This window comes from Scardinius erythrophthalmus, assembly GCF_964197995.2.
Source record: "Scardinius erythrophthalmus genome assembly, chromosome: 1".
Classification (NCBI taxonomy): Eukaryota; Metazoa; Chordata; class Actinopteri; order Cypriniformes; family Leuciscidae; genus Scardinius; species Scardinius erythrophthalmus.
In genome coordinates this window covers 23,546,915-23,561,567 of record NC_138221.1, presented here as the reverse complement: position 1 = coordinate 23,561,567, position 14,653 = coordinate 23,546,915, and the positions used below count along the sequence as shown (strand labels likewise).

Sequence of the window (14,653 nt, the reverse complement as noted above, 5' to 3'; positions counted from 1 at the left end):
ATCTCTTTGGGTTATGCAATTTAATTTTTATAAAAAAATTAAATAAATAAAAACACGTCTGTAAAAAAAAAAAAAAAATGATAAACATGTATTTGGAATAGAATGTCTTGTTCATTTTATTTATTTTCATATAAAGAACAGAACTTGAATTACATCCAGTTTATTAGCAACACTGTGCACGAGCGTGAATCCCGCGATGTCCATCTTTGATCTCGCAGGTGTCAGATCCACTGCGAGAAGAGAAAACTGTCCCGGCTTGCCTGCGCTTTTTCACTCCTCCTCTCGCATACTTTTCAGGCGAGGCAAGGCATCTCAAACAAGCCTCATGTTCCTCAGGTAACGAAAAGTGTTTCGTCACAAACCCCTCCCACACACAGGTTTCTTCCTGCTTTGATGAAGGGGATTACAAACATCGACATGCAGGTAACACCTTTACTTCTTTTCAGAGTGTAGAATGTAACGTGAATATGATATACGACACAGAAGGAAGATTTTTAGTGTAATTATGAGTGTAATAACCATGAGCTGCTTCTGCTGCAGAAATCGTTGGTTTCACTTTCAGAAAAACGAAACACACCTGTGTAACTCAGATCATGCCTTGAGAATCATAAAATAACTTTCAGTATATTTTTTGTGCAAATGGAACAATTGTTATCGGTTGTTATGAAGTGTAAAGGTAGGCATTAAAATTACGATTTAAAAGATATTATTGTTTACAAATTTCTCAAGTGGTTTGTTGTCATCAAGACAGTTGTTAAATTAGATAAGATATCTTTGAGAATGTCAGTGTATGCTTAAATAAATAGAAAAACAATAATTTAGTTTTTTTTCTTGTGTAAAACCAGCTCCCACACAAGATATTTTCGATATCACTTTAAAATAAGGTTTTATTAACATTACAATGAACAATACTTCTACAGCATTTTTTTAATATTAGTTAATATTAGTAATATTAGATAATAGTTCAACATTTACTAATACATTATTAAAATCGAATGTAGGCCTATTTGTTAACATTGGTTAACGCACTGTGAACTAATATGAACAAACAATGAACAGTTGTATTTTTATTATCTAACATTAACAAAGATGAATAAATACTGTAACAAATGTATTGCTCATTGTTAGTTCATGTTAGTTAATACATGAACTAATGTTAACAACTTAGACCTTATTGTAAAGTGTTACCATATTTTTAAACAACATAATATTAAAATATCCAATTATGGATGATAATAATAATAATATCATCATTATTAAATATTGTACATGTAGTATAGTAATAATCGTATTACTGATGAAGTAATATCAGTGTTATCTATCGCCGGATGATGAAGAGACAGACGTCATGGGTTGGAGAAGATGATCCACTAACGACTGAAGTTGAACAGAATATCAACATGTCCAGCAGAGGTCAGTAAATATCAGTAATATCAGTCAGTCATTTCTTTTTGAGATATTATCAGCTGGAGAAAACAATCAGAAAACTAGGAGAGACAGCTGGGTTCAGTTCTAACAGCTCATCATATACGCAAGCATTGGTTACATTAAACAGAACAGCAGAATGTGTTGAGGAAAAAAATCCTACATGAAGTATGATAAAACCTTTTGAATAACCATCAAATAATTATAATAAAATAGAATGCATACTCTTTTGCTAATTTAGTTGTACTTAACGAACATCACACAGATGAATACATGAGCGGATTCACTCCATCACTGATATAAACATACAGAGATGAAGACAGATGATGAGGAAACACACGTGAATCACGTTTAAATGCTCATGCTTCTGGATCATCCACTCATACTCATATATTCCCTGCTTTTTCATTTAGTTAAATGTAGTTATTAGTTCTGATCTGCAGCTTTAACATGCTCTCATATAAAAGAAGAGCTTGAGAAGAAACAGAGAGGAAGAAAAAGTTGCTGGATTATGGGTTATTTTAATAAAAAAAAAAAATTACACCTTATATTACACTTTTTATGTGCTTTGCTTCGTGTGAGTTGCTAGACGACCTTAAATTGTTATTGTGTACTGCAGTAACACCTTTAGAGAATCAATACATTTGATCCTATTTTTTTACCTGTTTTTATGAATCAGTTTCACTCACTTCAAAACAAAGTTTGAAATTCAAATTCTGAATGACGATGTTGATGCTGATGCATTAAAACGATCTTGGTGTCATAAGATGCAACATCCCATACTTCCCTTCTGTTATTCCCTCCGGACACTCACTCATTATTTGTTTGTTTTATGTAATAATATAAAATCATGTGTTGATGCATTAAAACTAAAGATCTTTGTGTCATAACATGTATGTGTTTCAGTGAGTGATCTGAGGATTGTCCTTCTGGGGAAGAGTGTGTCAGAAAACAGTCGAGTGGGAAACTTCATATTAGGACGAGCAGCGTTTGACAGTGAAGCTCCTCCAGATGTTTTGGAGAGAGTCGGTGGAAGACTGAAGGACAGACATGTGATAGTCATCAACAGTCCTCATCTGCTCCAGACAAACATCTCAGATCATCAGATCACACAGACAGTGAGAGAGTGTGTGTCTCTGTCTGATCCAGGACCTCATGTGATCGTTCTGCTCCTCAAACATGATCAGTGTTCAGCAGAAGATCAAGAGTGTGTGGAGAAGGTGCTGGACTCTTTCTCTGAGGAGGTTTATCAACACACCTTGATTCTCACGACACAAGAGCCGACTGAGACCAATGACATCCTACAGAAAATCATTCAGAAATGCTTCAACAGGCACTTCAGTCTTCAGAGAAACAGATCTCCTGATGATCTTCTGCAGATGCTTGAGGACATTGTGAAAATGAATGATGGACGGCACCTGGTTTGTGCTGAAGGTTCACAGTGTTTCACAATGAAGCAACAGGCCAAAAGATGTGAGTGTAATGATATTTGATGTTTATAGTGGTAAATGAACAGTTTTTAAATGCTCTACTTCCTCTATCAGTTTCAGAGGGAGAGAAGCTGAATCTTGTTGTGTGTGGGAGCGACGGCACATTAAAATCCTCCATATCAGAGCTGATCCTGCAACAGAAAGACAGAAGATCAGGCGTGGATCTTCATGGTAGTGTGATCAGTCTGGTGGAGCTTCCAGCTCTGTTCAACACTCGGCTCTCAGAGGAGGAAGTGATGCGTCAGACTCTCCGCTGTGTGTCTCTCTGTGATCCTGGAGTTCATGTTTTCCTCCTCATTATTCCTGATGCTCCACTCAATAATGAACACAAAGCAGAAATGGAGGAGATCCAGAGGATCTTCAGCTCAAGAATCAACAAACACATCATGATCCTCATAATGCAGAATTCAGATCATCAGAAAGCAGAACTCAATGAAGAAACACAGTCTGTCATTGAGAGTTTTGGAGGACGACATCATTTCTTTGGTCCCACCACACAAGTGTCCACATTGATGGAGAACATTGAGAAGATGCTGGAAGAAAACAGAGGAGAGTTTTTCTCCACAGAGGCATTTCTGGAGGCACAGATGAAAACACTGCTGAAATATGAAGAGATGAAAAAGAAAATTCATTCACTAGAGACACTTTTACTACAAGGTAATGACCAGAAAATTAGTCTTAAACTACAGCATGAAACATTACAAAATTATTTGAATTATTACATTTGAATTACATAATACTTTTATTCTATATTAGAATTTTATACATTTGTGTTTTTAAACAGCAGAACTTGAAACATTTAACATTTTAAAGTTCCGAAATTAAAAATTTGTAACATTTGAAACCCAAACATTTTGATTGCACAAAAACAAGGTCTAAGGTCCAGCTTCAGTGTTCCACGGGAAATGAAGATTATTAGATTATTAGAACATTCAAACTGATCAGGACTACTACAATTCTCTGGAACAGTGAAGCTGAAAGATTTGCTGCTTTGATTTTTTCTTCTTCTAGTTACACAGAAAAACAACATATATTTTCTTCCGTTATGGTGAATTAATATGATAATGTAATTGTTTTGTTTTAAGTAAATGTATAAAATGTAAAAGTACATATTGAAGGAATTGACTCTGTCTGACTGAACCCACTCACCATATTATGTTTTATTATCAAAGTTCGGGAGGAGCATGTTCAGATAATTAAACCTAATTAAACATCTGTGGAGCACATTCAGATGTGTGTATATACAGCAGACTTACCTCTGTTCATTGACAGTTTAACAGCATTTGGCCGCGCCCTACCTTCCTAACATGTCCGAAACGAGCTCTCCCGTCCGATGAAGAATCTTTCGTCCTTCAGGAATCTTTGCCAGAATCCTCTGGTGTTATCTCGTGGGGGTCAGGCCAAACAAACGGGTCCTTGACGCCACGGGTGAAACATCCGCGATCTCCTTCCGCGCATTTCTCCAAACCGGACCTTTCAATTATTCCTGGTATAGAGAAATGGACAAAAAAGGCCCACCGAGCACCATGCTCGCGTCTCGGGCAATGCAGCCCTCTTCACGTGAAGGAACGGGCCTCCACATTAGGCCGCCGCAGCAGGCCCTCAATAAGCCGTGCCGCAGATTCAGTCCCGGCCAACCAGCTCACACTCTCAACCTCCCCTGGCTGAGTGCTCAGCTCAAAACCTTTTAACGTTTTAATGTCCCTGGTTAAATTTCGCATCGCTTCAGTCGTTGAGTCACGAGCACAGTTATGCCATCTGGATACTCATTTTGATTGGGGGAATACGCGTTTAAATGGTGTCTGTTCAAATGATTTTCCATCATTAATGCGCTGCTTCCTTGTGGTTAAACTCACACGCAGATTGCACACACACAGAATCATTAAGAATCTATCGTTAACACTGTCCTGCAATTTATCTACAGACATCGCTTAGAAACTTAAAGTTATAGCATAGATGTATTTTTATTTTTTAAAGTAATTCAAAATCTGATTCAGAACGAACAAAATTGCCAGGTAATATGACCCATAGAAATGAAGAGAAAATGCAACATTCGCTGCAAAATTCTATGAAAAGGTCTTTGTCTGTTACCATAAGCGAGTCTCTTTTGAACTTCACTAAATAAATGAACCAGCAACAGATAAAGGAACAAACGATCATCTAAATCAGATTGTACTTTGCTGTTTGATGATCATCCAGTATCAAATCGATGCGTCAGTGGTGAATATACGCAGGTTTGTTTATATTAACTGTTTAACTGTTTATGCTTCTCATGTATTCATTCAAAATAAAATAAAAATAATTTAGCAATTGATCTCTCAGCCGCCAAAGGATATTTCTGGTCTCACCCACCTTTCCAGACATTTTAAACTGTCCTAAACGTGAACTGCTATCTTTGCTCGGCCACTTAAACTTAAGATGCGCATATTCCTGCAAGGCTGCCCTCTAAACTATAAACCTCTAAACCTACAAGCTCACCGAATCCATCATTCCCACAGGATCCCACTCACTTCTCACACTGCCACAGCAGTGTCATCTCCACCGCTCCCACAGGAGCTCCGTCTCTGGCATTCCTCTGGTTAACCCTTTTTCACTGTTAGCAGTCCATTCTCCTCCCACAATAGTCAAGTTTCTCTGGCTAACCTTGTCGTCCCCTCACACTCCTGAAGGAGCTCAGTTTCTGTCTAAACAGCGCAGCAGTGTTACATACCTGCTCCCGCGGAGCTAAGTTTCTTTGTAAAGTTCTCCAAAAGCCGCAGCAATGTCACCTTGGCTCCCACAAGAGCTCTGTTCTCTGGCAAATTTTCTCCACTGCCGCAGCAGTGATGTCTTCTCTCCAGTACCTTACTATTCAGAATTAATATTCCCGTAACTCACTTGTTAAAACCCCTACTTGACGCATCGCTTTACACCATCCTCCAAGCAGTTTCCCCCAGAACCATCCAATCCTGACTGCATGGAGATGTTTCTTCATTCATCTCCCATATCAACAGCGCCCCCTACATTTACGACGCCCCCTACCCAGAGATAAATAATTTACAAACCTCCCTCCTGATCAAAGGGATGCAACGATTCCAGCCCACCTGCCCTGACATCAGACAACCTCTCATAGTCAATCCAACCATACCAGTCCGTTCTGGCATATCTTCAATGGAGAAGCTCTCAGGCTAAATCCCTTCTTGAACCCCTATTCATAGAGTATTCCAACAAAGTTAATAATATAAGGGTCAAGAGCCCAACTAAAGCAAACACTGATCACCATAACGGTGGCTTACAATTTGAGATTTTCTCCTTCAGTGATTCTGCTTGTTAACATCAGGTGTCTTCAATAACGATCAATCATCACTCAATTAATCACTTAATTAGCTCATTAACTTTAAAGCCCCACTAGGTAAGAATTCCGTTTTGGTCAAACAACGACCCCTAGAGTCGCTGTGGACTACGTAAATACCACTCACGCAGAGCAGTCTCTTCACTCATAGCCTGATCCCCTCCCCCCTGTATACCGGTCCCTGTTCAGTCGGATGGAAGCTGTAACGAGTGTAAATAAGGTGTGGCCCCTTTAAGAGCTGCGCGCGCCCTGTTTAACTTTCGGCAGTCTGTATTGTGTGTGCGCCTCGAACACCCCGTAAGCGGGTTGTTTCTGTTTGATGCTCATTCTTGTCCTATTTTTGTCTATCAAGTAATGCTGTGGACGGTAGAACGTGTGACAGACAGTTACACAAGTTCGATTGGGGAATAAATACAACGCGTTACAAATCGTCGGACATCGAACAAGCACAGCTAGCCTCCGAAGATGTCTACTAATCCATCAACAAGAACGCCAGGTGCTTTTTAGCTCACACCAACGAGTGAAAGCTTGTCCAAGTGATATACAATATAAGCAATATAACGTTACTTACTAGTCCAACAGCATGTGAGGACGTGTTGAGGGAAGTGAGGTAGCCTATGCCGTAAAGCAGTCGAATTTTGTAGTTATTTTTGTTCTCGGGTTACTACCCGAAACCCGAAGATTAAAAGTAAGATTAAAAACGATACAGACCCCGTCAGGCTATGGCAGACGTGTCATTCAACCTATTGTAAGTCGATGTACCATCACAAGAGTCTTGGAAATATATTATGAAGGTTGAAAAGTTACCTAGTGCTGCTTTAACACTCTTGAGTGTTAATTTAACACTCATATTTTAATACTTTACACTCTTGAGTGTGGACTCATATACACTCCCAGGAGTGTTAATTTAACACTGGAGTGTTTGCTATGTACTCTGTTTAATTTGATGTAAGTGTGAACTCGTGAACTTACTACAGGTATGGGGTAAGTTGTGCCAAAGCTTATTAAACTCTTTCAGTTATGGAAAAGGAAAGAGGCACAACACTTTATAATTTTAATTGGTATAACTGTAACAATAAACTTGTTTGACATTAAAATAGCGATTTATAATAGTGATCCCCAATTCCCCTGTGGATCTTGTCACTTAAATAAATTAAGATGTTTTCTTACATTTCTGTGTGATTTGTTTTGCTTTTAATGCTTTTTAATCTTTTAAATTTTCAGGTTCATGTGAAAACACAGATGAATTGAGGATTGTGCTGCTGGGAAAAACTGGAGTTGGGAAAAGTGCAACAGCAAACACAATCTTAGGAAGAAATGCATTTACAGCTGAAACATCTCAAGAGTCAGTGACTAAAGAGAGTCAGAGAGAATCATCTGACATCAACGGCCGACACGTTACTGTGATCGACACTCCAGGACTGTTTGATACTGAACTGACTAATGAAGAGATCCAGAGAGAAATCAGACACTGCATCTCCATGATCCTGCCTGGACCGCATGTGTTCATCATTGTGCTCAATTTAGGACAACGATTCACTCGAGAAGAAGCAACATCAGTGAAGATCATCCAAGAGACGTTTGGGGAGAAATCTTTAATGTTCACCATGGTGCTCTTCACCAGAGGTGATTATCTGAAGGACAAAACCATTGAACAGTGTTTGGGAAAACCTGGATCTCCTCTGATGAACCTGATTGAAGCGTGTGGAAACAGATATCATGTGTTCAATAATAATCAGACTGGAGACCGAACACAGGTGTCTGATCTACTGGAGAAGATAGACAACATGGTGAAAGCAAACGGAGAGAGTTTCTACTCGTGTAAGATGTTCAGAGAGATGGAGAGAGAAAGACAAGAACAACAGATGAAGATCCTGATGGACAGAGTCAGAGAAAGAGAAGAACTGGTGGACAAACTAGAAGAAGAGATGAGACAAGAACGAGAGACACTTACAAATGAAATTGATCAAATTAGGCAAGAAAAAGAGAAAATAGAAACTGAAAAAGATCAACTGCAGATCAAATACAACACAGAAATAGACAGAGTGATGAACATAATAGAGGATGAAAGACAGAATCACGACAAAGAGAGAAAGAGAAGAGAAAATGTGTTTAACGAGAGAGAAGAACAATATAAAACACAAATGAAAGAGAAAGAGAGAGAGATCCTTGAGATGAAGAGAGAACGAGAGGAATGGGAGAAACAAAAACTAGAGGAAAATGCAAAAAGAGAAGAAGAGGATGAGAAAAGAAGAAAGAATGAACAGGGAGTCTGTGATGAATTTAATCAGAGAGTGAAAAAAGAGAGAGAGCGAATGGAAAGAGAGAAAGAAGATATTCAATATAAACATGAAGCAAAAGAAAACAAGATGAAGATCCTGATGGAGGAGAGAGTGGAGAAAATGAACAGAGAAAGAGAAGAACTGATGAAGAAACATGAAGAAGAGAAAGATATAAAAATGAGGATGATGGAGAAAGTGGGGCAACTGGACAGAGAAAGAGAAGAACTTATGAAGAAACTAGAAGAAGAGAAAGAGAGAATGAAGATGATGATGGAGGAAGAACTACAGAATCAAGAGAAAGAGAGAAAGAGAATAGAAGAAAAGTTTAATGAGAGAGAAAAGCAATATAAAAGAGAAATTAAAGAGAAAGAAGAGAGTGAGGAGAAGATGCGTGATGAGATGAAAAGAGAACGAGAGGAATGGGAGAAACAGAAACTAGAAGAAAAGACGAAAAGAGAAGAGGAGGATGAGAAAACAAGAGAAAAAGAACAGGGAGTTTGTGATGAATTTAATGAGAGACTGAAACAAGAGAGAGAGAGAATGGAAAGAGAGAAAGAAGATATTCAATATAAATATGAAGCAAAAGAAAACAAGATGAAGATCCTGATGGAGGAGAGAGTGGAGAAAATGAACAGAGAAAGAGAAGAACTGATGAAGAAACACGAAGAAGAGAAAGATATAAAAATGAGGATGATGGAGAAAGTGGGGCAACTGGACAGAGAAAGAGAAGAACTGATGAAGAAACTAGAAGAAGAGAAAGTGAAAATGAAGATGATGGAGGAAGAACTACAAAATCAAGAGAAAGTGAGAAAGAGAAGAGAAGTAGAGTTTAATGAGAGAGAAAATAAATATAAAAGAGAAATAAAAGAGAAAGCAGAGAGTGATGAGAAGATGCGTGAGGAGATGAAGAGAGAACGAGAGGAATGGGAGAAACTAGAAGAAAAGATGAGAAGAGAAGAAGAGGATGAGAAAAGGAGAGAGAAAGAACAGAGAGTCTGTGATGAATTTAATCAGAGACTGAAACAAGAGAGAGAGAGAATGGAAAGAGAGAAAGAAGATCTTAATTCTAAATATGAAGCAAAAGAAAACAAGATGAAGATCCTGATGGAGGAGAGAGTGGAGAAAATGAACAGAGAAAGAGAAGAACTGATGAAGAAACATGAAGAAGAGAAAGATATAAAAATGAGGATGATGGAGAAAGTGGGGCAACTGGACAGAGAAAGAGAAGAACTGATGAAGAAACTAGAAGAAGAGAAAGAGAAAATTAAGATGATGATGGAGGAAAAACAACCGAATCATGACAAAAAGAGAAAGAGAAGAGAAGAGTTTAATGAGAGCGAAAAACAATGTAAAAGGGTAATGAATGAGAAAGAAGAACTGATGAAGAAACAAGATGAAGAGAAAAAGAGAATGAAGATGGTGATGGAGGAAGAACAACAGAATCATGACAAAGAGAGAAATAGAAGAGAAGAAGAGTTTAATGAGAGAGAACTATATAATACACTAATGAAAGATAAGGAGAAGAAAGAGAGAGAGATGTGTGAGGAGATGAAGAGAGAACGAGAGGAATTGGAGAAACAGAAACAGCAAATTCCAACAAACCGTGAGTAGAAATTATAACTTAATTAGAGAGAGACTAAGTATTACATTATTCTTGTAATAAAATGTTCATAACGCAATAATTTTCTCAAAACGTAAAAAAAAAAAAAATTGAGCTCATAATGTTTTAACAATGTTTACCTTATGAGAAATGTATTGCATTATAAACTCACCAAAAACATGCCATATTGTAATAATAGCTTTTAAAACCTAAAAAAATTAGTATTCCCTTATAGTACATTTAAAAAAAAATCTAAATCCAGTCTTAAACTACATGTGAAATGCAAAATTTAAAAAAATCATGCATTTATTATTATTATTATTATTATTATTATTATTATTATATTTGCATTAAACCATTGCTATTCCTTTACAGTACATTTTAAAAATCTAAATCCAGTCTTAACCTGAAATCCACCAGATTACAGCTACTACTACAAGTAGTAATGATTTTGTTTAATTTAAACTGACAGAGTGTGTCTGCTTCCCGAACAAGAGAAAGACTGTTCCAAAGTTCTAAATAGGAAAAGGATCTACTGTCTGCGATAGATTTTTATATTCTAGGTATTATCAACTGGCCGGAATTTTGAGATTGCAGTAGAGGTGAATGACTATAATGCGTTAAGAGCTTGTTCAAGTACTGGGGTGCTAAACCATTTAGGGTTTTTTTAGTGATCAGCAATATTTTAAAATGTTTACGAATATGGTCGTACTTCCTGGTTCTGGTAAGAACTCGAGCTGCTGCATTTTGGACCAGCTGTAGTTTGTTTATTAAGCGTGCAGGGCAACCACCCAGTAGAGCATTACAATAATCTAGCCTTGAGGTCATGAACGCGTGAACTAATTGTTCTGCATTTTTCATTGAAAGCATATGCCGTAATTTAGATATATATTTAAGACGGACGAATACGGTTTTACAGATACTAGAAACGTGGCTTTCAAATGAAAGATTGGTATCAAAGAGCACACCCAGGTTCCTAACCGACGATGAAGACCTGACAGAACAGCCATCAAGTGTTAGACAGTGTAAGCCCGACTCAATCGGCCCAATGGAGGCATCTGATCAGCGGGTGAAGGTCCCTGCGAGTCTCTACTGAGGTCTTTACTGTCCTTTCTCATGGCAAAGTAATTTGATTTAATGAAATACATTTTTTTTATTATTTGTATTTCCTTGTTATTTCATCTGACTCCATAAATGAAAATGTTTTAATGATATATGTGCATCATTAAATGTGAAAGAGTGTTTGTTTCTGGATGCGGTCGTTTCCTGTCCTCACTGACGGCCACGATCACTGTCTCGCATTCCTGTGAAACATGTGATACTGTGTTCGTGGGTGGTTCATTTTTTCGCATGGGAACATGACCACGTCGGCACGCCGGTTGACTCTTCTTTCTCCGGAAAGCTTGAGTCCCATCTGTTGTTGGCCAGCCACTGCTTGTGTGTAAAAGCACAGCTGCAGGTCTGAACGACACTCTGGGAGACTGTTGAGATCAACGAAAGCTTCTGCCGGACAAAACTCGATGGGTCTCTCGCTCCTCAGCGCGTCGTGTGGCGTCGAGCTGCCGGGCTGCAGTCCGTTGTAGCGCCCTCCCTGGTGGCCACCAGGAGAGGTCTACTTCAGTAGAATAGCTTGGGTGATCCTGAGAGCTGAGGGCTTCTCCTTTGGGGAACCAACTCCCTAGGGCCCCTCCCTCTCTAGCGCATCACAAGCTGTGCAGCTTCTGGTTGGGATTGCTTGTCCTTCAAAAAAAAAAAAAAAAAAATGGAGGAACCTAGCATTTCATTCAGGGCTCCAGCTGAGGGCAGATGTCGATTGCTGCATCGGAGAGAAAGGGGCTGCTTCGCTCTGGAAATGAGGATGATGCTGAGTTCCCACTGTAATAGTGTGTGTGCTTATGCTGAATCATATCTGGAGCTGACAGCCATGCTTTCCCGGGTCTTTCTCGGATGTGCAGTGAAAACTTAGCTGTATGGTGCTTTATTGGTGCCAAAATATGGAACACCAAAAGTGCCAAATTCTGCATAAAGGTTTTCACCTCTCTCACTACTCTCGATGGTGGGGTGGCTGTGCACTTGACAGGCCACTCCTGCCCTGCATGCGAGGCCAAGGCACTCTTATTGCACGAGGGTATTTCTGAGCCGGGTTGAGCTGCGATTGTCAACTGACCGTGTTCAAGTCACAGCGCAGGCCCTCGGTCAGACGATGTCCACCTTGGTGGTCCAGAAGTGTCCCTGGCTGTCCTTGCAGAGGTGCAAGAGGTCTTCAAAATACGCTTTCTCGATGCTCCCATCCCTTGTGAGGTGGCCTTTTCTGTTGAGAACTGGCCCAGCAGTTCTCCACAGTCAGCAGCAGACTGAATCGCTTCCCCCAACGTACCATTGCTCTCTCCCGGTGGAGGGCCGGGAAACTAATATTTTGAGTCAAAACCTCTGGAGTCACAATGGTACCCAAATTCTCAAAAAAAAAAAAAAAAAGAGCAGTTCCTCTATCCCTGGGTCTGAAGAGGGCCGGGATAGTTTAAATAGGGTTTAAATAATAAATCAGCTCCATAGAGAATTACAAGTGTTCAAGGGCTAGGGCATTCCTTCAGTATTGGACACTCGTGCAATGTAAGTAATGACGCACATCCGAATCCACAAGACAGATTTAAGTTTGCAAGTGAAGCAAATTCACAAGCATTTGTGAAAGAATGGATCGCTCTCAGGAGCTCAATGAATTCAAGTGTGGTACTGTGATAGGTTGCCACCTGTGCAATAAGTCAGTTCATGAAATTTCCTCACTACTAAATATTCCATGGTCAACTGTTAGTGGTATTATTATAAAGTGGAAGCAATTGGGAACAACAGCAACTCAGCCACGAAGTGGTAAGCCACGCAAAGTCACAGAGCGGGTCAGCGCATGCTGAGGCTTACAGTCGCCAACTTTCTGCAGTATATATTATATAGTATATATTATATTATAGTATAATATATGTATAATATATTATAATATAGTGTATATTTTGTAAAAAATAAACAATGTTTAGTTCAGTAAATTTGCTTTACATTAAATTTAAACTTTTTTGAAGAATAATCTGCTAAGTGTCTTTATTTCAAAGCATCCATGAACCATTTAAGGTGATTTTCACATCAAAAGTTAAAGTTAAAGGAACAGTTCACAAAAAAATGATCATTATATCATAATTTATTATTATATTATATCGTGTCATTCCAAAACTTAGTTGGCTATTGATGAATCTCATGCATTGTCGTACTATCATGCTGATAAACAGCTGCACGTAATTGCTCAGCCACACAAATGTATGACTTTCTTTCTTTTGTGGAATGTTTATTTGTTTTTAAATTTGTACAGTTTTCTATTTAAATTCAACTAATCAGTTATTTGAGTGTACGCAGCATTTATATTGTCCCCATCATTTAGCTACAGCATTGGTATTTACTGTATGTTAACTGTAGTATATTAGAATAGTAATTTAAAGCAGTGTGTAAAGTACATGTCAAGGTAAAAGAAGTGATTGTTTGATCTGTTTTCTTTTTTCATACAGTGTCAATACTGCAAAGAGTGCCTGTCAGTCTCCCATCCAGACGGATTGTTCTTCTGGGTAGAAGTGGTGTTGGGAAGAGTGCAACTGGAAACACAATACTGGGACGAAAAGAGTTTAAACCATATGTCAATGAATGTTCAGATGCTAACGGCACTGTTTCAGGCAGATCTGTGTCTGTAGTTGATACTCCTGGACTATTTGACACACTGATGAATCCTGATGAGTTAATGAAGCAGATAGCGAGGAGTGTTAATTTATCCAGTCCTGGACCGCACGCTTTTCTCATTGTGTTTCCTGTGAGTATGAGGATCACTGAGGAGGATCAGCAGATTCTTCAGATGATTGAGATGATGTTTGGTGAGGAAATGTTAAAATACTCCATCATTCTCTTCACTCATGGAGATCTTCTAGATGAGCCCATTAAGAAACTCATTAAGCAGAACAGTGCTTTAAACAGTCTAATTGGTCAGTGTGGAGGCAGATTTCACGTATTTAACAATACAAATATGAGAAAAAAAAAGCAGGTGAATGATCTACTGAAGAAGATCGACACAATGATAGAGCAGAATGGAGGAGGACACTACAGTAATGACACGCTTCAAGATGCTCACAGATCAAGACAAGAGGAGGAACAGCAGAAATAGAGAGAGGAAATATCAAGGGAAACAAAGGCAGATCTGTGCCTGTAGGTGATACTCTTGGATTCACTAACACAAATGAAACCAGGTGTTATAGTACTCCATCATTCTCTTCACTCATGGAGATCTGATAGAAGAAGAGACCATAGAGACACTTATTGAGGGTATATGTTTAAGGACAAAGTACAGATTACAGATGTAGATGAGAGGAAAGGGGAAAAAAGAGGAGAATGATATATACTTATTTATTGAAAACCCTCAGACTGTATATATATATATATATATATTTTTTTTTTAAGAATCCTCTAGTAATATTCTGCTTAGGTTTTAGGGTTTTATAAA

At 38.5% G+C, this 14,653-nt stretch overlaps 2 protein-coding genes across 2 annotated transcripts in view; one reads left to right on the top strand and one right to left on the bottom strand.

Moving 5' to 3' along the window:
- LOC308697603 (uncharacterized protein) overlaps positions 1 to 14,653 on the bottom strand; it is a 641,328-nt gene that overhangs the window by 244,495 nt on the left and 382,180 nt on the right. The gene's annotated exons all lie outside the window — the stretch shown is intronic.
- LOC308687127 (uncharacterized protein) lies at positions 375 to 14,317 on the top strand (the record flags this gene model as incomplete). Its single annotated transcript, XM_081359390.1, has 7 exons — positions 375 to 423; positions 1,338 to 1,413; positions 2,332 to 2,898; positions 2,970 to 3,572; positions 7,471 to 9,027; positions 9,109 to 10,131; positions 13,674 to 14,317. The coding sequence occupies exons 1-7, from the start codon at positions 394 to 396 to the stop codon at positions 14,315 to 14,317; spliced, it is 4,500 nt and encodes a 1,499-aa protein (XP_081215516.1). The 5' UTR covers positions 375 to 393.